This window comes from Bos indicus x Bos taurus, chromosome 15, assembly GCF_003369695.1.
Source record: "Bos indicus x Bos taurus breed Angus x Brahman F1 hybrid chromosome 15, Bos_hybrid_MaternalHap_v2.0, whole genome shotgun sequence".
Taxonomy (NCBI): domain Eukaryota; kingdom Metazoa; phylum Chordata; class Mammalia; order Artiodactyla; family Bovidae; genus Bos; species Bos indicus x Bos taurus.
The window spans coordinates 47,838,441-47,862,995 of NC_040090.1; the positions used below are offsets into that span (position 1 = coordinate 47,838,441).

General features: G+C 37.2%; 1 protein-coding gene across 23 annotated transcripts in view; it reads right to left on the bottom strand.

Moving 5' to 3' along the window:
- Positions 1–24,555, bottom strand: part of SOX6 (SRY-box 6) — a 723,815-nt gene that overhangs the window by 108,098 nt on the left and 591,162 nt on the right. For 15 of the 23 annotated variants that reach the window (XM_027563370.1, XM_027563368.1, XM_027563367.1 and 12 more), the window contains one exon: positions 23,346–23,468. The exons of the other annotated variants lie outside the window; for them this stretch is intronic. In XM_027563370.1, coding sequence (XP_027419171.1) covers positions 23,346–23,468 — 123 coding nt within the window. The remainder of the gene's footprint in view (positions 1–23,345; positions 23,469–24,555) is intronic. 23 annotated transcript variants of the gene reach the window in all.

The following is a 24,555-nucleotide window of genomic DNA, read 5'->3' on the forward strand; positions in this document are numbered from 1 at the left end:
AAGAAACATCAGACAACACAATGTTAACAGAAGAAAGAATTGTATACATGATTTAATCTGAGCCCTTTTCTTTACAGATGAAGAAAATGCAAGCCTAGAAAAAGAAGTGATTTGTATAAGCATACCAAGTGGTGAGCTGGGGCTGAATGAAATCTAGAACCTAGGTTCCTTAATTTTCCCATTCAGTGTTCACAGGACTCATTTCCCCCTGTGTTCCGTTTTCCTGGGGGACTGACTGCAAATAGAATTTGTACATTCTATCAGAGCTTTTAGTTTGGACTCCATTAAAAGGGATGTTTTTTTCACCATTTCCCTAAGATTTAAAGAGAAATTCATCCTACATGTACTTAGAAAGTAATCATTGGGCACCCGAGAATTATTTATGCTGTAGAATTTTATTTTAATATTTGTCATAAGATGTAACATTTTAAAATGTAACCACAGTATTTAGGTTAATTATAATGATATTAATGTTTCTACAAATTTTTTAAATCAAAGTTTATGCAAATACACAGAAAGGGCAAAATTTGTCTCAGGTGAGAGCAGACGTATTTCACCCTCTTTGAGACTTCTGCCGTTTGTCTTCCCACGAAAAATCAAGGGGAAAACGGGACAGGCATTGAGTGTAAGCCACTGAAGAGCCAGGACCTGTTTAATTCATTTCATTATCCCCTGCTGCCGGCTCAAGAATGTCAAGTAAAGAAAAATGAATTGAAAAAGAGAGTTTTCCTGGCTAGAGATCATCTTGCCTATTTTCCCAAGCACTGAGAAGCTTGCTCCTCTGACATAACTCATTGTGTTAATGGGACGCGGAACAGGGGGGATATGCTGCGTGTGAAGGAGAGGAGAAGCTGTGAAAAAAGGAAAAAAGAATAGAAAAGAGGCCCAGGTCAAAGGCCTTACCCTTACACAAAGAGAATTTTTTAAAAAAAATTTGGAATCCATCAAATCACAGAACATCCAGTGGTCTGCTATGCAAAGAAAAAAAATCATTCTCTGATAGCACCAATTCTATTTGAATGCACTTAGGAGAGCAATTTCCTTATGGAACACTGTTGCACAGAGCAAATACTAAAAACAAACAAATCTACCTCCAATAGTTTTAGCAAGAAAACTCAATCTCTCACTGCTTCTTCCAAGTATCTTTTCTGTCAGGGTGCCAAATAAAATATGTAAATACATAAGGCTTTATTTACAGAAATAAAAGTTCCGTCACTGAAACAATTCGTAATTTGGTTCTTAAAGCAAGATATTCGAAGAGGTGATTAATGAGGGCAGTTGGAAATCGGCATTATGGGAATGAATCTGTTTTCCTCTGTTTCCAAGAGATGGGCAGGCAATGCTGGAGAGATCCAGCTCTCTGAATGTGTTCCAAGTGGTACAGCTTGCATTTGTAATGCTACTTTAACTCTCTAGTCACAAAGTCTTAGCTCATCAGAAAAGTCTTAAACAAACGCATCTTGACTCTACCAATAGGCTATAAAACTCATCAATGAGTCCAGAAGTTGAGTTTGAAATCCAAGCATTATTTCCCCAAAATTAGGTCACAAGGAATTTTTCAAAAGATATATCTGGGTGTGTGTTTAATAAAATACTTTTAAATAAAAGTAAATAGTTCAATAAAATACTTTTCATATTTCCCGATATTCAAAAGCATTGTTTCTTTGTAACTGAAAGGTAAAGTTCATTCAAAACTTATTTAATGAGTAGCTACTCCTGGCCAGGTGCTATGCAAGAAATACAGAGGAGGTCAGGAAAACTAAAAGAAGGAAACATTTGAGTAGAGACCTGAAAGAAGTGAGGAAGCAAACCAGGGTGTTATCTGGGTAAGCACTTCAGGCAGAGGCAAAGAAAAGGTGAAAGTCCTAAGACCAAGGTGTGCTTATGTGTAGGTGAGAAACAGCAAGGAGGCCAGTGAGGCTGCAGCTGAGTGAGCTGGGCAAAGAGTAATAGGCCAGGTGTCCCAAGATAGCAAGGAGGTCAGATCATGCAGACCTTGAGTACTATCAGACCGACTTTAGATTCCACTCTGAGTCTCTGGGTTTCTAGAAACACTATTACAACAACATGGCAGACCCGGAAATCCCTCAGCAATACCCACAGAAAAATCTGGAGATGTGCCACTGCTGCCTTGCCTTGGCCTGTGATGACTGCCAAGAAACCAGATGCTATTGCTTGAAAAATATTCTACAACTGTCTAGCTTCCATGCCCTTCGATTTCCAGCCATAATGAAGCCTCCAAAACAACACAGAATGAAGACAAATATGGGTAAGTATGCAATGAAAAAAGTTTTTAACTTGTTAAAAATATATCTTTGGGGAAAAATGCATGAAAAGAAGGTATAATATTTTCTAAATGCTATTTTTTCCCTTTAATGAGTGGATAGAACAAATATTGCTAGTTGGCAATAAATGTGTTTATTACATGAAAATATTTTACTTTTTAAAACTGTAAACTCTTTTAAGCTGGTTTTTAAAATCTCAGGAGATTTTGGAAGATTGAACACAAGAATTATGCTAATGAACAAAATTTCATATCTATGATGAAATGTACAAACTTACTTTTTAAAAATCTCATATTAATAATAACATGAAATGTGCATTTGCAATCAATATTGAGAGATAAGGATGCATTTTGAATTCACTTTTAAGTGATCCGGTAAACTGGCAAGAAATAATGCAAAATATACTCTTCTTCCCTTACTCTTATATTTTCTTCTGTATTTTTGAAATTCAAATAAATATTTTACACTGTTTAAGAGCCACGTCTACTTTCATTTTTAAACTGCAAATTATTAGTATTGCCAATTGGAGAACTTCAGCATATTTTGCAGTATGTAAATATGCCATCTGTATCCTACAGTAATACCCATGGCTTACTCCCTAATTAGCAGAAAGGAATGATACCTTATACATAGCAGCCATAGTAAAAATTATTTAAATAGTCTATCATAAACATATAACGTGCTGTATTGTCACTAGACATGATACTGATACATATCTCAATAATCCACCTTGAGAAATCATTACAGCAGATGAAGCAGGTAATGGTTAATACAAAGGACTGAAGAAGAAGCTTAGAAAAATAAGGTTTATATGTTGCTATGAGCAGGATAATACAGTGATTAAGAGTGCACACTCTTCAGTCAGAACCTACTAATTATGCGATCTCGGGAAAGTTATGTAATCGCCCAGTGCCTTAAATTTCCACATCTTTAAAATGGGAAACTAATAGCACTTACTCCAAAAGATTTGTAGAATGGAATAAATGAATTAATGCACATAAATACTTAAAACAGGGGCTCACCATAAAGACTACTACTACGCCATAAAGACTCAAAATCTGTAAGCTCTTAAATCTTTATTGATAAATCTGCTTAAACAGATGTCACTCCAAAGACCTTATTCAGAAAATACTTGGCATTTTTACTTAATTTAATAAAAAAAAATATTAGGAATACAAAGATTAAGAAGACAGGATGCCTTTCAGGTACTCACACCAAGAATAGGAAGAAGGGAAGAAACACACAATATGGTACATTTACAAATTGCTACTGAGACACATCACTGGGAACAATTTGGTTTTTTTTTTTCCTCCCAAATTTATTGAGGTATAATTGGTAAATAAAGTTGTGTAACTTTAACGTGGAGACGTGATAATTTGATATGAGAATCTACGGTGAAATGATTATTACAATGTAGTTAACACATCCATCAGAAATAGTTTTGACTGAGGACAGTTAGGTAGGTTTTACTTACAGTAAAGCCAAAAAAAAAAAAAAAAACAGATCTTACGTTAGCTAAAAGTTTAAAAATAATCCTGTAAAATTATTTAACAACAACTACAAAAATCCTGAGCAGAATGGGCACCAATCCCAACAACAAGGGAGTGTTTAGGCTACTAGAATTTCTGTTCTGCTTTAGAAAGGTCTCCTCCTCCCAGCCCATTTCTTTGGGCTAGTACCCCAAGACTGTTCCATAGAACTAAAATATTCACACTGAGGGCCAATGTAACTTTGAGGAAGCCTTAAGATTTATAAAATGTATCACTTCACTGAAAAAAGGGAAACCACCCTTGGCTATTCACTGAGGGAACAGGAACTTTGCTTTGTTCTTGTTTCCATTGTCCATTGTTGGACAGAGAAAACGCTTTAAAAATTCAAAGTCCTCATTTGGGGGCGGGGCGGGGGGGGGGATGGATTTTCAGAATCTCAGTATCTCCTCTAAGCCTACTGTAGCACCTCTAGAAAACTCTGGTTACATGATGCAAAATCACAACTTTTCTTTGTTAAGAGGGCATAATTTCAAGCGGACCATGGAATATTTATGTCTCTATGCAGCTCTTTGAAGGAGTAATCTTATGTTTTTGTGCCCATCGTGGGTCAGAGGTTCAAATCAGCACTTCTTTCTGTCACTTCTTATATGTTTTACTATAATTTACAGCTCAGCGAGAGGACACATAAAACAAAAGTGTCTATTTTATTTCAGCAACTAATTCTAGTTAATCAAAGATTTCCAGCCAAACAACCCAGCATGAAACTCTGCACGGAAAATTCGAGGAGAACAAAGCATTTTGTCAAATAACACATCTCATGATGTAAACACATATGTCTCTTAAAGGAAATTTTATCGTTTCCACATTATCGGCATACAAAAGAAGCATTCTTGTCACAGACCTGGTGCGACTGAGGAGTCATCATCACTGGAAACAAGAGCCTGATTAGGTTCCCACACAGATATGAATAGACTTTCCCTTTTTAGTGAAATAGCTGCTTTTATTCCTTTTTAAAACAGACTGGTAATTGTCACCCTAAAAACACTGAATTGTACTAGGGGAAACATTTGTTTCTGCTTTTTTTTCCCCCATCTTTTTAGAATCAGCCAATAACATTACTATCCCTTCTGGTTGGTCCTCTTCTGGAAAGTCTGAGTTAATCCACAGCTGTGTGAATGTGAAAAAGGGACACAGCAGGCTAAGTCTGTTGGGTCTCTTGTCTGCTAATAAAGTGCACAGTCTGCAGGACAGATGTTAAGAGGATCTGTTAAATAAGTCAGTGGCAGAGATCCTGACCTCTGCCAAGGAACATTTTATTATTCCAGAAAGGGGCATAATTGCAAGGCATTAACAATTAGAAGAACCATAGCTTTTCTTTATAGATTTTACTCCTTGTTTCATCATTTGGTTGAAATATAGTATGAAGGCCCATTCGCTGAGAAGCAATGTGCTAAATATGATTGGATTTAGTACAAACTGCAGATTACAAGATTTCCCCAAATCCCGGGGAAATGGTTGGACCTTGGCTTTGCTTCAATCTTAAACAGTTTTGTTTATTCTGCGTGTATCATTACACTATTTGTACAGTTTCACTTGCCACAGGGTACCATTGTACTAAAGGGACCATGAATCTTACCAAATGCAGTTTCCTAACTATTAAATCTAGTGTAATGGGAAATGTAAACTAGAGATCAGATTAATAGAGGAATATCACATCATAAAGCTGTTCTCTATACCTTATACCACTTTACCATTTACGGTGTGAATAAAATCACGTCTACCACAAGCGTTGCCAATTCCCAAGTGTGGTGTAAAAGGCACTTTGCGATCTGACCCCTTGCTTACCTTTCCAGCCTCACCTCCTATTGCTCTCACACACTCAGCCTATGCCAGACCATTTGTTGTTTTCTGAATGTGCCATGCTATCTAGTGCTCCTACACCGACGGGCAGACTGCTTTTTGTCTGGAGTGCTTTTTCTCTCCTCTGTATCTCTACCACTCTGAATGGCTCTCCCATAAACCTAGTGAATTTCTACTTTCCTCTCAAGATTCATTTTAACATCATCTCATCCATAAAGATTGCCAATACTTCTCCAGGTAAAGCTTAACACTTTCTCCTTCCATAGCATTTTTATTCTGGAAGCACATATTCTTTAACAGTTATCACATTGTTTACCAGATTGTAGGCCCTCTGAGGGCAAGGATCAAGTTCTATCCATTTTAATATCCCCCAAATAGAAAAGAGTGCTTACTACACAGTAGGCACTTAATAAACAAGTGGGAAATAGGCTTCCCAGGTGTTGCTGGTGGTAAGGAACCCACCTGCCAAGCAGGAGACAGAAGAGACGTGGATTTGACCCCTGGGTGGGAAGGGAAGATCCCCTGGAGAAGGAAATGGCAACCCCACTCCAATATTCTTGCCTGGAGAATCCCATGAACAGAGGAGCCTGGTGGGCTATACATAGTCCATAGGGTCACAAAGAGTCAGACAAGACTGAAAATGACTTAGCATTCATGCATGGGGAATTAATGTATCACTGAATTAATTATAATTAATCCTTTTTCATGTTTATATGAGTTTTATTCTGGCCTTGTTACTACCTGTACTGTTAGAGGGTCTAATATTTAATATACCTTATTTTGTTTTTTCAAAGAATTGTTGTTGTTTAGTCACTAAGTCATGTCTGACTCTTTTGTGACCCCATGGACTGTAGCCCACCAGGCTCCTCTGTCCTCCACTCTCTCCCAGAGTTTGCTCAAATTTATGTTCATTGAGTGATGCTACCTAACCATCTCATCCTCTGCCCCCTCTGAGAACAAGTGGAAGCATGAGCTGTATTATCCTCTTGGCCATATGTTTAAAATTCAGTTATTCATCCAAAATTTATTTGGAAGTCATAAAATTTAGCTCTTCATACTCTTGCCTCACAATTCTACACACTGTAACTCAGGCCATTTACAAGCTATGTAGCTTTGGCAGGTTAATCTATCTCTCTAGGCCTCAGTCTCTGCAAAAATCAAAAGATTCACATGATACTAGACAGTGTGTTGTTGTTCAGTAGCTAGGTCATGTCCAACTCTTCTGTGACCCTAAGAACTGTAGCCCTCCAGGCTCCTCTGTCCATGGGATTTTCCCAGGCAAGAATACTGGGTTGGGTTGCCATTTCCTTCTCCAGGGGATCTTCCTGACCCTGGGATCAAACCTACATCTCCTGCACTGGCAGATGGATTCTTTACCACTGAGCCACCAGGGAAGACCACTTGACAGTGTGTGAAGCATTTTTGACAAACATTTTCTTATTTATTTCTCACAACCGCCCAAGGAGTATAGATATCATTACTAACCCACTTAATAGAATCTGGTATGAAAGTGTTAGTCACTCAGTCATGTCTGACTCTTTGTAACCCCATGGACTGTAGCTCGCCAGGCTTCTCCATCCATGGGATTTTTCCAGGCAACAATACTGGTGTGGGTTGCCATTTCCTTCTCCAGGGGATCTTCCTGACCCAGGGATTGAACCCCGGTCTCCTGCATTGCAGGCAGACTCTTCATTGTCTGAGCCACTGGGGAAGCCCAGAATCTGGGTATAGAAAGATTGATTTGCTCAAGCTCACAGAACCAGTAGTAGAGTTGGGATCTGGTCTTCAAGGCCTCTGAAGGCCTTTCTAGCTCTGAAAATTATGCCATTTTTTAATCTCTTTGTCTACTTGTGAAAGTTTTTCTTTCAATATTGTGGCACTTTTTCCAAATAGTGGTTAAGTCCAGTTTAAAATACCTTAATTGCTTCTTGCTGCTGCTAAGTCACTTCAGTCGTGTCCGACTCTGTGCGACCCCATAGACAGCAGCCCACCAGGTTCCCCCATCCCTGGGATTCTCCAGGCAAGAACACCACCTTAATTGGTTTCTTGCTAAAAGAGCGCTGTACCATGCCTTGTGCTTTTTGAAATCTGGTGTGCTCATCAGGCATAGGCATTAGGACAAAAATATTTCAAAAAATCTATACACAACCAGCTTGATCAACCAATAAATGAGTATATTTGCATACACACATACCAAGTGATCAGCTATATCTTACCTGTATCACTTTTAGTGTTGCTCATTTAATTGCTTTCATCCCCAGGCTATAAGAAGGCAGGAACTTGTTTAGCTTGTTTGCCTAATAGAGTACCTAAAGTACACAGTACATGCTTTAAAAATATGTTTAATTAATGAATTAATAAGAGAGATACAAGTATAAGGATGTGGAGAGAAATGGTGTTTATTGAGTATTTTCTATGTAGTAGACATTGTCCTAGCTGATTGACTTGTGTTACTTCATTTAATCCTTGCGATATGGGAGGTATCATTATCCCCATTTCATAGCTGAGGAGACTGAGTTTCAGAGGACATTAGCTCTTGTTAACATCATTCTTTTAACTGAAGAGTCTATGGAACTGATTTTTTGAAACCTCCAAGCCATTTACTATTGTATAGACAGGATGTCACGGAACAAGCTAGCTACTAAATAAAGAGTGAGCATGCTGTTCAAACACAGAGTAGCATGCCATCACCTGATGACATGTGTCATTTTCCTTTTTCACAATGAGGTATAATGGTATGTGGTGTTAAGAGTTTCACAGTCAGGAAATGCGGCAGAGGTGGATCTAAAATCAGGAATAATATGGTTGGATATAGATGAATTATATACAGTTACTTTATTCTGCAAATCAGCAATGCCTCTTTATTAAAACCATTGATAAATGGATGGAAAGGTATGGGAAGGTGGAGGATTTCAGCCCAAATTGGTCAGATCTAGGCCTCTACTTTCTCAGAAAACTCCTCATTCTTGCTCTCACTCTGCTGTACTATGTCTAAGCCAATGATATAGCTATGCATTCATTATTCAGGGACTACCCCTCGGGCCCTGGAACAAACACTTCCTAGGATGTGAGGAAGGTGTTCTGAGCAGGTGAGCACCTTATAGAGGTGTATCTTTTTCTATGTGGTTTAAGGATCCCCTAAACTCTGGAGGGCAATCTCAGTGCACTGAGGACTAGTTAGGGCACATGCTCCACTCCATTTAGTGACAGTGACTGTTTCTCTTTCTTTTTAAAAAAAATGATTCGCTTTTTTATTTTTAAGCAGATCAAGCAATAATCCATTGAGAATGTGATGCTAAACCACTTTTCCTATAGAGTGTTTAAACTGGACCTCTGAGAAGGAGCTTGATACAATTCAATGACTGAAGTAATACCTTTGTCCATTTGAGCATTAAATGGCCCGTTGAAATACAGCTTAGTTAGAAGGAATTTCAGAAAATAGTACTTTCTAATTTTTTTTTTTCTTTCCCAGCTGACTAGAGCAGAGCTTGGAAAATGCAGTTCAATCACTTTCTACAGCCTCTCAGGTCAGCCTCTCACCAGTGTTAATTAAATATAACCCCCTTAGAATACGAGAGGTTAAGTGAGAGCAACATAGCATTCTTCTCCAATATATTACTGTGAACACAAATGGCCATAATCTGTTTATAAGAAGGCTTCTTTCAGCACAGAGGTCTCGCTAATGAAAAATTATAAGAGGAAAAGCAACATAATGTGACAACTGTTCATCGCAAAATACATTTTAAACTACCCATTTCCACATCCATTGTGCTTAAATAACACATATCATAAAGGAAATTGGTGTAACAGATGGTTTCAGCTCTGGGTAGCAAATGCAGACGAGTTTTCAGTGTGATAAAGTGAAACTGGAAAAGCCAGTGCATAATTCAGTCAATCTCTAACCTGAAGTCTCTCTTCCCCTCAAGCCAGAGAACTTTTCCCCAGCAGCTAAAGGCATTAATATACTTTCTCTTTTTAGCCGATGCTGTATCTTCAGTGGCACAACTTGCCCTGACTTACTGAAACTAGAAAATTGCTGAAAGAATGGTTTTATACTAGCCATTAGAAATTAGAAAAGTCTCTTTAAAACTACAGGGTTGATGGTTCTAAAAAAGTTGCATACACTGTCCAAGGCTATTTGTAAATTACATCATTTTAAAATAAAGCTCTTTAATACTCTATAATTAGTCTTGTCTCTCTGAACATGACTTTACTGTAAATGCTCCTTCCTGACTCTTCTATTGTCCCAAGATTCCTGAGAAGAAAGCAGCCAAGCGATAATTCAACATTATTGCTGCTTCAGTGCACTAATCGCTTAAAGAGCAGCAAAGACTCTGTGCTCTCTGCCCCACAGCTCCCGCAGCCTCCTGGCCTGAGGCTGGCATCCCGACCCAACAACGTCCAGATGTCAAGAGGAATCCCCAGCTCCTGATGCAGCAGGCGCTCCATTCCAGTATGGTCAAACATCTGCTTCATCTGCTGGCATGCAACCTGCTGAACACGCTCAGAGGGCAGCACAGGCGAGGGATGGGCAAGGACACACTCCCCAGCTACTCCGGGAGACTCATCAAAACTTTGAAATTATAAGACAGGCCTAGAAACTCTCAAAAGAAAAGAACTCAGCATTCAGCAAAAAACATAAGCATTTTCCTCCAAAGAAAGCTATGGAATAAGATATATTTCATGATAGCTATTTTTGTTAATTCTAGTAGGCTTGAAATTTCTTCTGGACGGTTAACTACAAATTTGGAAAATACCTGAACTCTTTGAGATCCCAAAAATGTGATGTTGGCTTTGAAATTTTTCCTTTTATAATTTAATTACATTACTTTTAATTCACTTAGATATTATAATAAGAGGAGAATAAGTTGTGCAGGAAAACTTCTAAATGAATGTGCTTCCTATATACCTACATACAACAGAGTTTTAAGCAAAGAATCCTGGTAAGGAAATAAATTCTAAAATGCACTTAAACAATGCATTATAGTCCTATTTTGTTTAATAGGTAAGTAATCTGGTCCAAGTCACTTAACCCATCTGAGCCTCACTTTTTTTCTTCTAAAATATGGGGTAATATAAAAGTATAATTTATTATAAAGTCTAAATATAAATTGCTTATTCAATACTATGTATTATGTATGACTGTACATATATGTATACATATATATATAATATTCATACTATTCTTAAGTCTGTTTTGTCTAGTTTTGTTTTTACAAAGTTAGGCTCCTTTATAATATCCAGTCCACACATCAAATACAGGTTCTCTGCCAAGAGTGATCCCACTCATCCTGTGGGACCTCAACAAATAGCATCCTATAAAAACTAATGAACAGCTCCCATGTCCTCACCAAATTTCATATTTACTTCGTTCTGAAAGACAGATTTATATACTATTATAGTCAGAAATAATATTCCTTTACCAAAAACCAGAGTATATGGTGTGCTTAAACAACTGAAAAAATAAGGTTGAGAATTGTGACTGCTCTAGGCAGAAGTGACTGATTAGAGTAAAAGTCTTAGTTCTGAAGATCCAAGTGAAGCAAAGAACTAAGACCAATCATATTGGTCTCAATATTTTAAATCTGCCCATATATGTCCAGGTGGATAGGTAGACAGGTAGGTGGGATATTTCTGTTAAGATGAGTAAGATTTGCAATCCCAGTTCAGTTCAGTTCAGTCACTCAGTCATGTCTGACTCTTTGTGACCCCATGGACTGCAGCAGGCCAGGCTTCCCTGTCCATCACCAACTCCCAGAGCCTATACAAACTCATGTCCATTGATTGGTTATGCCATCCAACCATCTCATCCTCTGTAGTCCCCTTCTCCTCCCACCCTCAATCTCTCCCAGCATCAGGGACTTCTCCAATGAGTCAGTTCTTCACATCAGGTAGCCAAAGTATTGGAGTTTCAGCTTTAGCATCAGTTCTTCCAATGAATATTCAGGACTGATTTCCTATAGGATTGACTCGTTGATCTCCTTGCAGTCCAAGGGACTCTCAAGAGTCTTCTCCAATACCACAGTTCAAAAGCATTAATTCTTCAGCATTCAGCTTTCTTTATAGTCCAACTCTCACATCCATACATGACTACTGGAAAAACCATAGCTTTGACTAAATGGACCTTTGTTGGCAAAGTAATGTCTCTGCTTTTTAATATGCTGTCTAGGTGGGTCATAGCTTTTCTTCTAAGGAGCAAGTATCTTTTAATTTCATGGCTGCAGTCACCATCTGTGGTGATTTTGGAGCCCAAGAAAATAAAGTCTGTCACTGTTTCCATTGTTTCCCCATCTCTTTGCTATGAGTAATGGGTCTGGATGCCATGATCTTAGTTTTCTGAATGTTAAGCCAACTTTTCACTTTCCTTTTTCATTTTCATCAAGAGACTCTTTAGTTCTTCACTTTCTTCCATAAGGGTAGTGTTATTTGCATATCTGAGGTTACTGATGTTTCTCCCAGCAATCTTGATTCCAGCTTGTGCTTCATCCAGCCCAGCATCCCAACTCTTTATTAAATATTCTTCCCCTATTTTCTCTTTCCCCAACTAGCATGTAAACTACATCAGATAAGGACTTCATTTTACATAAGTTTTCTCAGCCTCAGCACTACTGATAGTTTGGACTGGATATTGCTTTGTTGAGGGTGCTGACCTGTGTACTGTAAGGTATTCAGCAGGATCCCTGGCCTCTACTCACTAGATGCCAATAGCATCTCCACACCCATCCCAAGTTATAACAATCAAAAATGTCTCCAGATATTATCAACTGAACTCTAGGGGGCAACATTGCCTCCAGTTGAGGACCTCTGGTCTAGAATAGTACCTGGCATGTTATAGCCACTAAATAAATATTGTTAAATAACTGAACAAGTACATTTGTTGTTTTAATTTTCACACAAACTTTTTCAAATTTCCTGAGCACAATCATTTATAAGCTTCCTTTTTAAAAAATATTTTGATACAATCCCAAGAGACAGTAAGATTTATGTCATTGTCAGTCATTCAAAGCTAACAGGTATAATTTCAAGTAATAAGGATTTTAAAAGAAAAGATGTAATAATACTTCACTAGTTATTTAATTCAAGTGAATAAGTGGACTAGTGAAAACCTGATAAATATCCCCCAAATTGATTTTCTAGATTAAAAGCAACTATTTCAAACTGGCTTCAAATGAGCACTGTATGTTTGTACTTTGGAGGGTTGAGATGTTCAACACAAGTATATATTTTAAGCAATAAAATCTGTATACATATCTATCATCTATTATTTTTAGTTCATTCTACTCCAGACTAAACAGCATTAGGAAAATTCCTGATAAAGTACCAAGGTCATAGTCTCGGTTAATTTGTATTATGACATCAAGGGTTGTTTATAGGTATTATAGAGGGTGCTATAAGAGGAACACACAGTAAGAAATGAACTCAGTGTACTGGAAATTAAGATTTTTTCATTTAAAGTTTTGCTTCACCAAATGACCAAGAGGGTAGAGGCCTGGGGAAATAAATTTGGCTCTATTTTTCCTCCATTTTTGTCTATTAAAAAGCAATGCAAGTACTTAGCCAAACCAGGATTAAATGACTATATATATAAAAGAATTGGTATTTATAAAGCTAGAAAAAGAAATGTTACATTAATTCTTCTCAGTGTGACTCATGATGGCTATACTGATGTCACCAATTATGAGAGGAAAGAAAGAAGAAAGTATATGACTTTTTTTCCATACAGCAACTGGCACAGTGGATATTTAGTACATAGTAGGTGTTGAGTGCTTCTTTGTTTATATTTAATTGAGAAAAGAATCTATTAATAGTGCCATTTGCGCTTGGAAGATCTAAACTGTGATTATTAACCTAACCCTAATAATCTAGAACAGTCAAATTAAAGCAAGATGGTTTCAAGTCAGTAAGGAGAAACTTTAAATCACTATAAATATTTCTTGAATTTTCATTTGATATGCATTTGCACAAACATATGTACCTGTAGAATATGAACATTTCTACAAGTAAAACAGAAAGGAAGAGTTGGCAAGACAGTAGTGAATATGCACTAGATATATTGATCAGAAGTTTTATTCCTCCACTGGGGCAGGTCTATGATGGGAATCCATCCAACTATATGTAGCTTCTCAATTCCTTTTCATTAAAATATCACTTAAAAATACTTTTGGATTAGAAAAACTAAAATTGCTAAAATGTCCACATTATTCAAAGTGAATATAGAAGCAATGCAATTCCTAACAAAGTCTCAAATTGTTCACAGAAAGAAAAAAAATTCTAAAATCACTCACATCCACAAAAGACCCCAAATATCCAAAGCAAACTTGAACAAGAACAAAGCTCCTAATTTCAAAATATATTTCAAAGCTATAATAATAAAAAAATGATACTGGCATACAGTGGATATATAGACCAATGGAGCAGAATAAAGAGCCCAGAGATAAGCCCGCACAAATTACAGTCAAATGATTTTCAACAATGGTAACAAGAATACCCAATGGGGAAAGGATAGTCTCTTCAGTAAATGGCATTGGGAAAACTGAATATCCATGAAGAAAATAATGAAATTGAACTTTTATCTTAAACCATAAAAAAAACCTTGAAAAGGAAGTCTTAAATGTAAAAAAGTTCTGAAACTTTTAGATATATCTCTAAAGGAATTGAAATCATGAGTTTAAAGAGGTATTTGCCTTCTCATGTTCGTTGCAGCGTTATTCACAACAGCGAAGGCATGAAAGCAACCTAAATGTCTACTGATGGGTGAACGGATAAAGAAAAAGTAATATGTACATAAAATGTAATATTATTTAGCCTTTAAAAAGGAGGAAGACATCCTGCCACTTGCAACAATATGGATAAACTTGGAAGACATACTAATTTAAATAACTCAGACACAGAAAACCATTACTATGTGATGCCGATTATATGAGGAATCTAAAACAGTCAAATTCATAGAGTCAGAGAGTAGAAGAGTGATTGCCAGGGGATGAGATAGGGGAAATAGGAAGTATGAGTCAAAGAGCACAAAGTTTCAGTTATGCAAAATAAATGTCCTAGATATCTACTGTATAACTTGAAGCCCATAGTTAATAATACTGTATTGTACACTTGAAAACTTGCTAAGAGGGTAGATCTTATGTTAAATGCTCTTATCACTTATCTAATAATGTTCTTATCATATAATAATAATGGTGGGAGGAAACTTCTGGAAATAAATGGATATATTTATGGCATAGATTGTGTTACGTATTCATGGATATATGCTGCTGCTATTGCTGCTGCTAAGTCGCTTCAGTCGTGTCCAACTCTGTGCGACCCCATAGACGGCAGCCCACGAGGCTCCTCCGTCCCTGGGATTCTCCAGGCAAGAACACTGGAGTGGGTTGCCATTGCCTTCTCCAGTGCAGGAAAGTGAAAAGTGAAAGTGAAGTCATTGAGTCTTGTCCGACTCTTAGCGACCCCATGGACTGCAGCCTATGGACTGCGGCCCACCAGGCTCCTCCGTCCATGGGATTTTCCAGGCAAGCGTACTGGAGTGGGGTGTCATGGATATATAGTTATCTCCAAACTCATCCAGTTGTATATGTTAAATATGTTCAGCTTTTTGTGTCGATCATGCTTGAATAAAGCGGTTTAAAAATGTTTCCATTCTGCTCAGTCTGTTCTGTTACCCACCATATCTTTTTCTGATTTAAATTTCATAAATGTTTCATATCCTGACTTATTCTATGGTTGGAAACTGGAGTGAAGCATTTTTTAAAATACTAAAATACTTTGCTTTCAAACCGTCCCCTATGTTCTTAGTCACATCATCTCTTTTAATTCCAAGGTAGCTCATTATAACATAAACATACAGATACATGATGCCAACCAAACAATACTTCAAAACTCCAGTTTGGTAAATACGGGAATAGAAATACCTGTCACTATTTTAGAAACCACTGCATGTTACAAGCAGTCTATTTAAATACAAGTATTCACATACTGGGAGTTCCTTGTTGTGTGGATTAATTAGTAAGGCTGGAGCTAAATGAATGTTGGTGGAAATGCTACACTAAGAAAGATAGAGAACTGAATAGGTTTTGTAATTCCAAGGTCCTGGACTCCTACTAAACTGTCTCTGTGAGTACAGCCAAATATCCCATCAATTAAATGACTTAAAACACAGTAATTACCAGAGCTTAGTGAGATGAGCCATGCTCTTAACTTTTAGATATTATTTTAAAATCAACTGAAAATCAAATTTCTAAGAGAAAATCCAGTTTACCTATGTTTTAATTTGTGGGTAGGTATAATCTTATTCTTGAATACAATGACAAGTCATATTTCCAAACACTAGGAAATGTCTTCATATTTCTCTGATCTACCTATATCTTTTTAACCTTCACCAAGACTCACTTAACACCTGCCATTATTTGTAAGAAACCTACCTAGAAATGAAAAGTTGTTTATATGAGAATATGCCTCTAAAGACAGAGCACCTGGCTGAACATAACCTCTCTCCCCTGCAAAAAAAAAAAAAAAAATCCAAAGATTGAGTTGCAGATGACCACCAAAAAAGAAATTCACTAATTCAATCATTTTACCAACTATGGTCACAGGCAACACTGAGGATTCAATAGTAAACAGAAGAAACAAAAATCCCTGAATTCAGTGACACATTCTGGTAGATCAGAGCCACCCATCAGAAACACTTAGGCAGCTAAGCTAGAGTAGAACTGACTGCTTATTTGGGATGTTGGAAAGTTTTTTTCTTATCTTGATAATGATTTTTTGTGGAAATTTATACACACCTTGTTAATCCATTTACTACTCACAGTAAATGAATTTTTTCTCCGGGTGGAGAAAAAAATATTATCCCTTTTTTACATGGAACAAACTGAAAAAAGAAGGCAATTTGAGAACAGTACAGGACAACATGGAAAGTAATAGCAGAAACTCTCATTCAAGATTCTGCTTCCAAAATGGAGTTTATTCTATTAGTCCATAGCTCATCTAATCACAGCTATAATGGTCCTTCCAGATTCCATCATGCTTTTAAAGTCAAAGTGGGTGAGAGAAGGCTGATTATGAGAAAAGCAAGCATTTCTCCTCAAAGCACAAACCCCTGGTTGGTGTCCTCAGAACAAGCTTTGAATCAGTGCATTACTTTTTTTCCATCAGGTAGCTAGTAATAGGTCACTCTAATCAACTCTTTATTCATCTCTCTATTAGAAATCACAACCTCCAAAGCCCACCCAGTCCAGCTCACTCACTCTCTCATTCCTCCACAGAACTGAGGCATGTTTATGATTTCAAACAAGAAGGCAGGGTATGAGCCAGAGAAGAGCATCTAAATATAATATCATAAAGATTCAAGCTGGAACTAAAATAGAAATGGAACATTCTCAATGTTGATAGGCACTTCTTCACTTTCCATTTGTAGCATGAAAATTGACAATATAATTTAAATAAAATATGTGTTTCTATTCACTTTTGCAAAAATTCAATTGTTCTCCTCTATCTTTGCAAACTTTGCAAGACTTTAATAGTTTCATTTAAGAATAACTTATGGTTGATGGGTTTTTCTAGTGTTTCAAGGCTCTAATTATACTGCTTTCCTCAAATCTTTCCAGAACTACACATAATGCCCATCAAATAAAAGTGAAAATATATTTATATTGATTTTTTAAATTTTTCATATTTACTTCCTTTCATTCAGGCTACCACCCATACATACTATCATTATAAGAACTTGCTGGTTAAAATATGTTCCAACTAAAGCTTGGTAGGCTTTGAATGTTAGATAAAAATCATTCTCTGAGGCTAATGAAGACAGAAACTCTGCCTGTAACAATATTAAGTTTGTTTTCTCTGGTGATTCAGAGAAGTGAGCAATCTGTCAGTAATACATTGAGTGAAATTACTTGTCTTGTAGGAATAACTGCTGACAGTCACTTTATTTCAGGGCTGACCCAAACGTCTCCCTGCTGACAAACAAATTACTATGTCTAACTTTGAAAAGGTAACTAGCTTGTTTTTAATTTTGATTGGTCTCTCAGAATCCCTTATACATAACTCAGTTCCATTCTTCTTTGTTTTGTTTAGTTTTGTTTTTAAAGCAACAGAAAGTGTTTTGGGAGGACAGGTTTGAATTAATGAATTTTTTTAAAAAGTAGAGGAAGAAAACCCCATCATTTGGAACTAAGAAAAAGAACTGTTATTGCTTCTTTCCAAGACTGTTCTGCAGATAAAACTGGTAAGTGTGTCTACCCTACATTAAGACTGGCAGTGCCGCCAGTGACTGACTGGGTGAGTGAACACATTACTGAGACAGTATTGTAGGAATTAATTTTCTTCAATAAAGTGATTTTTAAGGCTCATATATTTCACAATCTAAACATATGTCACTGTTTCATAAACAAAATAAATGGTTAAAATAATACATTACCAATATGCTGACATGTGGAGATATTTTAATTAGAAATTCTTAAACTGTGTGATATTTAACTGCTGTATTTACTAAAGAGAAGCATGCACCATTTAATAAGAAGGTATGAGACAGGTGTACCACTTTGCATGATATGGCACTAAATTATATTTAATATAAACTACAACTATGAGGCAACATTATGTCTAATTAAAAAACAAAACAAAACAAAATTACCTTAGGTATCTATCATTGAAAGTAACCACAAAAAATGAATCAGTACACTCAAATCACTTTTTCATCAAAAAAGAGTCATTCTCAGCTTATTTCTGAGACAATGTTTCTTCAGAAATAATCTAACATCTTAGCTATTTAAAGGCCATATTTACATGACTGCCTCATCATACTGTTTCCCCCCCTCCCCCCCCCCCACTACCTTTTGACTTACTTGAAGGACCAGTGCTAACATAGCTGAGGAAAGCAAATGGCAACTGGTCCTGAAATTTATACCAGTACAGACTCAGAATAAGTAGCAATATAATATATTGTTTACTGTAGCAAGTGCCCTCTGTTCTCTAAAGGTCAAAAGCACTGTAACCTTAGAGTTACAGTTTCTGATTGTTCCCAGGGTTAAATACATTATCAAAATTAATGGTTCAAGCCCCTCAACCTTCAGATATATGAGCATTCATGACTCCATCTGCTGAACTGTTCAACTAAAAATAGCATTCTTCTCTCTCCTAATATTGTGCCCCTGAGGCAGAGAAAACCAGCAAACCAGCCTTAGATCAGCATGGAGTAAAAAAAAAAAAAAAAAAAACTTTCCTGTGTCTTTCTTATTTTAAAGAAAGTATTGGAATATGCTAATGTAAGAAGGGTCCTTCCAAATATCTTTTCTCTCAGTTTAGTCACTCAGTCGTGTCTGACTTTGTGACCCCATGGACTGCAGCAGGCCAGGCTTCCCTGTCCATCACCAACTCCCAGAGCCTACTTAAACTCATGTCCATCGTGTCGGTGATGTCATCCAACCATCTCCTCCTCTGTCATCCCCTTCTCCTCCCAACCTCAGTCTTTCCCAGCATCAGGGACTTTTCCAATAAGTCAGTTCTTCGCATCAGGTGGGCAAAGTATTGGAGTTTCAGCTTTAGCATCAGTCCTTCCAATGAATATTCAGGACTGATTTCCTTTAGGATTAACTGGTTGGATCTCCTTGCAGACCAAGGGACTCTCAAGAGTCTTCTCCAACACAGTTCAAAAGCATCAATTATTCAGCATTCAGCTTTCTTTATAGTCCAACTGTCACATCCATACATGACTACAGGAAAAACCATAGCTTTGACTAGATGTACCTTTGTTGGTAAAGTAATGTCTCTGCTTTTTAATATGCTGTCTTAGGTTAGTCATAGCTTTTCTTCCAAGGAGCAAGCGTCTTTTAATTTCATGGCTGCAATCACCATCTGCAGTGATTTTGGAGCCCCCCAAAATAGTCTCTCACTGTTCCATTGTTTCCCCATCTATTTGCCATGATCTTAGTTTTCTGAATGTTGAGTTTTAAGTCAGCTCTTTCACTCTCCTCTTTCATTTTCATCAAGAGACTCTTTAGTTCTTAGCTTTCTGCCTTAAGGGTGGTGTCATCTGCATATCTGAGGTTATTGATATTTCTCCTGGCAATCTTGATTCCAGCCTGTGATTCATCCAGCCCAGCATTTTGCACGATGTCCTCTGCATATAAGCTAAATAAGCAGGGTGACAATATACAGCCTTGACGTACTCCTTTCCCAATTTGCAACCAGTCTGTTGTTCCATGTCTGGTTCTAACTGTTGCTTCTTGACCTCCATACAGATTTCTCAGGAGGCAGATCAGGTGATCTAGTACTCCTATTTCTTTAAGAATTTTCCACAGTTTGTTGTGATCCACACAGACAAAGGCTTTGGTGTAGTCAATAAAACAAAAGTAGATATTTTTCTGGAACTCTCTTGCTTTTTCGATGACCCAGCAGATGTTGGCAATTTGATCTCTGGTTCCTGTGCCTTTTCTAAAACCAGCTTGAACATCTGGAAGTTCACGGTTCACATACTGTTGAAGCCTGGCTTGGAGAATTTTGAGCATTACTTTGCTAGCGTGTGAGATGGCTGCAATTATGCAGTAGTTTGAACATTCTTTGGCATTGCCTTTCTTTGGGATTGGAATGAAAACTGACCTTTTCCAGTCCTGTGGCCACTGCTGAGTTTTCCAAATTTGCTGGAATACTGAGTGCAACACTTTCACAGCATCATCTTTTAGGATTTGAAATAGCTCAGCTGGAATTCTGTCACCTCCACTAGCTTTGTTCGTAGTGATTTTTCCTAAGGCCCACTTCACTTCTCATTCCAGGATGTCTGGCTCTAGGTGAATGATCACACCATCGTGGTTATCTGGGTCATGAAAATCTTTATTGTATAGTTCTTCTGTGTATTCTTGCCACCTCTTCTTAATATCTTCTGCTTCTGTTAGGTCCATACCATTTCTGTCCTTTATTGAGCCCATCTTTGCATGAAATGTTCCTTTGGTATCTCTGATTTTCTTGAAGAGATCTCTAGTCTTTCCCATTCTATTGTTTTTCTCTATTTCTTTGTATTCATCACTGAGGATGGCTTTCTTATCTCTCCTTGGTATTCTTTGGAATTCTGCATTCAAATGGGTATCCTTTTCTCCTCTGCCTTTATCTTCTCTTCTTTTCTCAGCTATTTGAATGGCCTCCTCAGACAAACATTTCGCCTTTTTGCATTTCTTTTTCTTGGGGATGGTCTTGATCACTGCTGTACAATGTCACAAACCTCCATCCATAGTTTTTCAGGCACTCTGTCAATCAGATATAATCCCTTGAATCTGCTTGTCACTTCCACTGTATAATCATAAGGGATTTGATTTAGGTAATACCTGAATTGTCTAGTGGTTTTCCCTGCTTTCTTCAGCTTAAGTCTGAATTTGGCAATAAGAAGTTCATGATCTAAGCCACAGTCAGCTCCCATCTTTTCTCGGGTGATAACAAAATTTCAGGCTTCCAAATTATGACTTTACTGTTAAGATAACCTCAGCTCACAATGCTAGAACTGAAAAACCTTTGAAGGACAAATTAACTATATATCAGGTAGAGAGGACCACTTCTCTTCAATGAGAAGAGTGTGTGTGGAGGTGGTGGTTGTATACATGCATTGCAGCTTTTCTTCCTAAGAATCTCTAAATAGAAGTAAAACTCATGAACATATTGTAATGCTTAGTATCCCCAGTTTATTGTGATCATAATTGTTGACAGAGCTGTGACATTTTAGGTTGTTAAAGGAATGGAGAAAACCAGAGCTAGAAAAGAAAGTAGACTAAAATCAATAAAGCAAAATATTATTAAGTTTTCTCTCTACTTTTAGTCAAGATTTAAAATGTTAGTGTCTGTAACAATTTAGATATGGGTGTCCTCTGTGCTGCTCATGGGACTGTCAATAAACCTGTTACACTCATAGTAAGAAAGTTTGAGAAATCTGTCTTTCAAATAAGATCCATCTTTTATAAATAGTGTACCATACAAGCAAACAGCAATGGTTTCCTGACATGCAAGGAAAAGTGCAAAAAGTGGAAGCAAGAGAACAGAGCAATAAAAAAAAAAAAAACAGGAAACTCTCCAACCAACCCAAGCTTACCCTCCAAAGCTGAGGGCCTCCACCTTCCCAGGCTCTGTGTTCAGCCTAATTAAAGTGACAGACACGTGCTTCTAGATCAGCATTGCTACAGCTCTACAGAGTCTGGCACTCACATATATGACATCATGATTTCCAGAAACCCAGGAGAAGCCAGATTTGACATCAGAGGTCTGTGATGGTAAGGGGAAGAGATGTCAACTTAAGTGAAAAACTAAAAGGAGAAACTGGGTAGAAAAGTGGCTAAGGGAAGGCCCATGGAATAGAACTCCACACGGCAAGAGAAAATAAAAGTCAAGAGGAGAGGAAGTTTTGAATCTGAGCCAAGGTCACCTGCTTTCACATTCTTCCAAGTACTTAAAATTTGAACAAACTAGCTGTCCTGAGTAGGTAAGCCTTGTTAATTGAAAGAATTGTTCCTAATGTCTGGTTATCTCTCCGTTTAGCAATCCTAAGCACAGTAGATGTCAGAACGTCCAGAAATGTGGCACCTTCTCTACAGCCAAAAGGAAGCCTTAGAAAAGAAATCCCTTTTGGCTGCATAGAAGGTAGCAGATACTCTAATACAATGCCTTGTCATGTCTGGGTGGAACCCCCTGTATACTTCTTATAATCAAAGGGAAAGGGAAAGGAAGAAGGCAAGTGACAAGCTCTGAACTCAAACTCTTCCTTAGGCTACACTCAAGGTGTCCTTTGATCTTGTTCTTGTCTTTCTTCTTGTGAACTTTCTCACTTCTAAGAATGAGGGATAGCTAGCAACACTCCAGTATCTGATAGTCCTAAAGAATGAAATGAGAAGTTGAGCTTTCTCACTTCTAAGGAGGGATAGATAGCTAGCAACCCTCTAGAACCTGATAGCCCTAAAGAGGTTTTCCAACGATATAATAGAGGAATTAAGCACAATATTAGAGAGAGGAGGACTGGGTCCCTATAGTAGAAAGGGGTTTGCTTTTTAAAAGAGCTATATGAGGTATCTTCTCCCATGCAGTAAGAACATCCCACAAAAACAACAAAGAGCTTTATTGGAAGTTCAATATGAAAGAGCTACTATATAAGTTTATGGGGCAAAAAACAACCAGTCAGGCCCAGACACCCAACCTCAAATTCAGTCAGAGAAAACTAAATTAGAAAACCTGAAATAGATAGAATTAGAAATCCTGGATAATAACTGACTCCAAGAAAATTTTGTAGCCTTGGTTAAATAACCTGACTTCTCTGAGCCTCCATTGTTTTGTCTATAAAAACAGAATGATATTTTATCAACTCTACAGGGTTGCTACACGGTGAACTGAAGTTTTTTTTTTTTTTTTTAATGTTTAATTTTTTTTTAAAACTACTATGCAGCACTATACATAAAGAAAAAAGGGTAAGGGAAATAAAGATGGTTTTGAAAGTACTCATAACATAAATATTTGCCTAAATATATAGCAATAAACAATCTACTTCAGAGGCACTGGTTTGGGGTTTGACTTTTTCTCTGAAAGAAAAGGAGTGAAAATGAGCCTCCTTAGGAATGAGAAAAGGGGAAAGATTATATTTTAGTGTTTGAGTGTTTGGCACTTGTTAAAAAAGCCTAGAATATGACTGAACAATCCAGTCCCCCACCCAATGAAGCACCAATGTAAGCATTCATACCTCAATCTGTTTGTGGTTGTAAGAGTGGCCACCACCATGTTCAAAGGTGTCCAAACTCCTGCCCAAACGGTCACTTAGGCCCTTTAGCCTTGGGTTAATTTGTGGGTGGGAGACATGACCTTTCTGTTTAGTAGCATATTCAGAAAAAAAAAAAAAAAAGACAAAACATACTGTCAGAACTCATGAAACAGAACACATATTTCTAAATCCAGGGTACTGACCACACCAAAGAACAGAAAGTAGGGTTTAGGACCCAGATACTGTTTTTCACAGAAACTTGATTATAGGATCAAACAGTAGTACTGGTTTCTTGTTTTTGCCTCTGACTCAAGAAGACACTCAATAGCATAGCTATGGAAAAAGGAGAAATAGATTAGACTGACTGTGAGTTAGGTTTCTTTTTGTATTTTTTCCAGTGCAATAAGTTCCCTGTTAGTAGTGGAGAAGGTGAGGGCTTAGAAGAGATAGGGCTGCTGCTTTCATGAGGCAAAATCTCTAGCTCTGCTAGGCATCCATAATGCACCCATAATGCTAGGCATCTTCAAGACTTGCTGGATGAGGCTTCTGACAAGAACTGCTTAAAGCACTGTAAAAATTCTTTATTTGTAGACTCAACTGAGAATGTTCAAAATTACATTTTTCACATAAAATATCTGTACATTTTTTACATTCAAGTCATATAAGGAATAGCAAAGAAGAAATAAAAATGCCCAGTTGGTTGCTATTCCCTAGATTATTCAAGAAAATTGAAAAATCATCACAGTACATTATAAGAGTAAAAAACTTTGTTCAATGCATTGAAATTCAAGTTATCATCTGATATTTTCTAAATGCTCAAATACCACTTGCTTAACCATTAATTTTAATGATACTTTCTTTCTGTTTTTGTTAAAATATACACTCATATTTAACATCAATTTCCCATTAAGACAGCATCGCAAAAAGGGTGTAAAGATCACTTAGTCCTCCGCTTCCCATTTTACTATGAAGAAGATAAGGTGCAAGGGATTTTTAAAAATTAGCTTCCAAAGTGCTTTCTCTCCAATTTTAGCTTTATAAAGAACACCAATCCAGAATTTGGTCAGACACCATGCCCAGTCTTTGGACCTGGTATGAGGATGAGCTGATGATACACATATTCAGGGACAACGTGCTTACATTTTACCAAATAGTTTAAGTAATTTGGTAATAACAACTCCCTATTCTATGA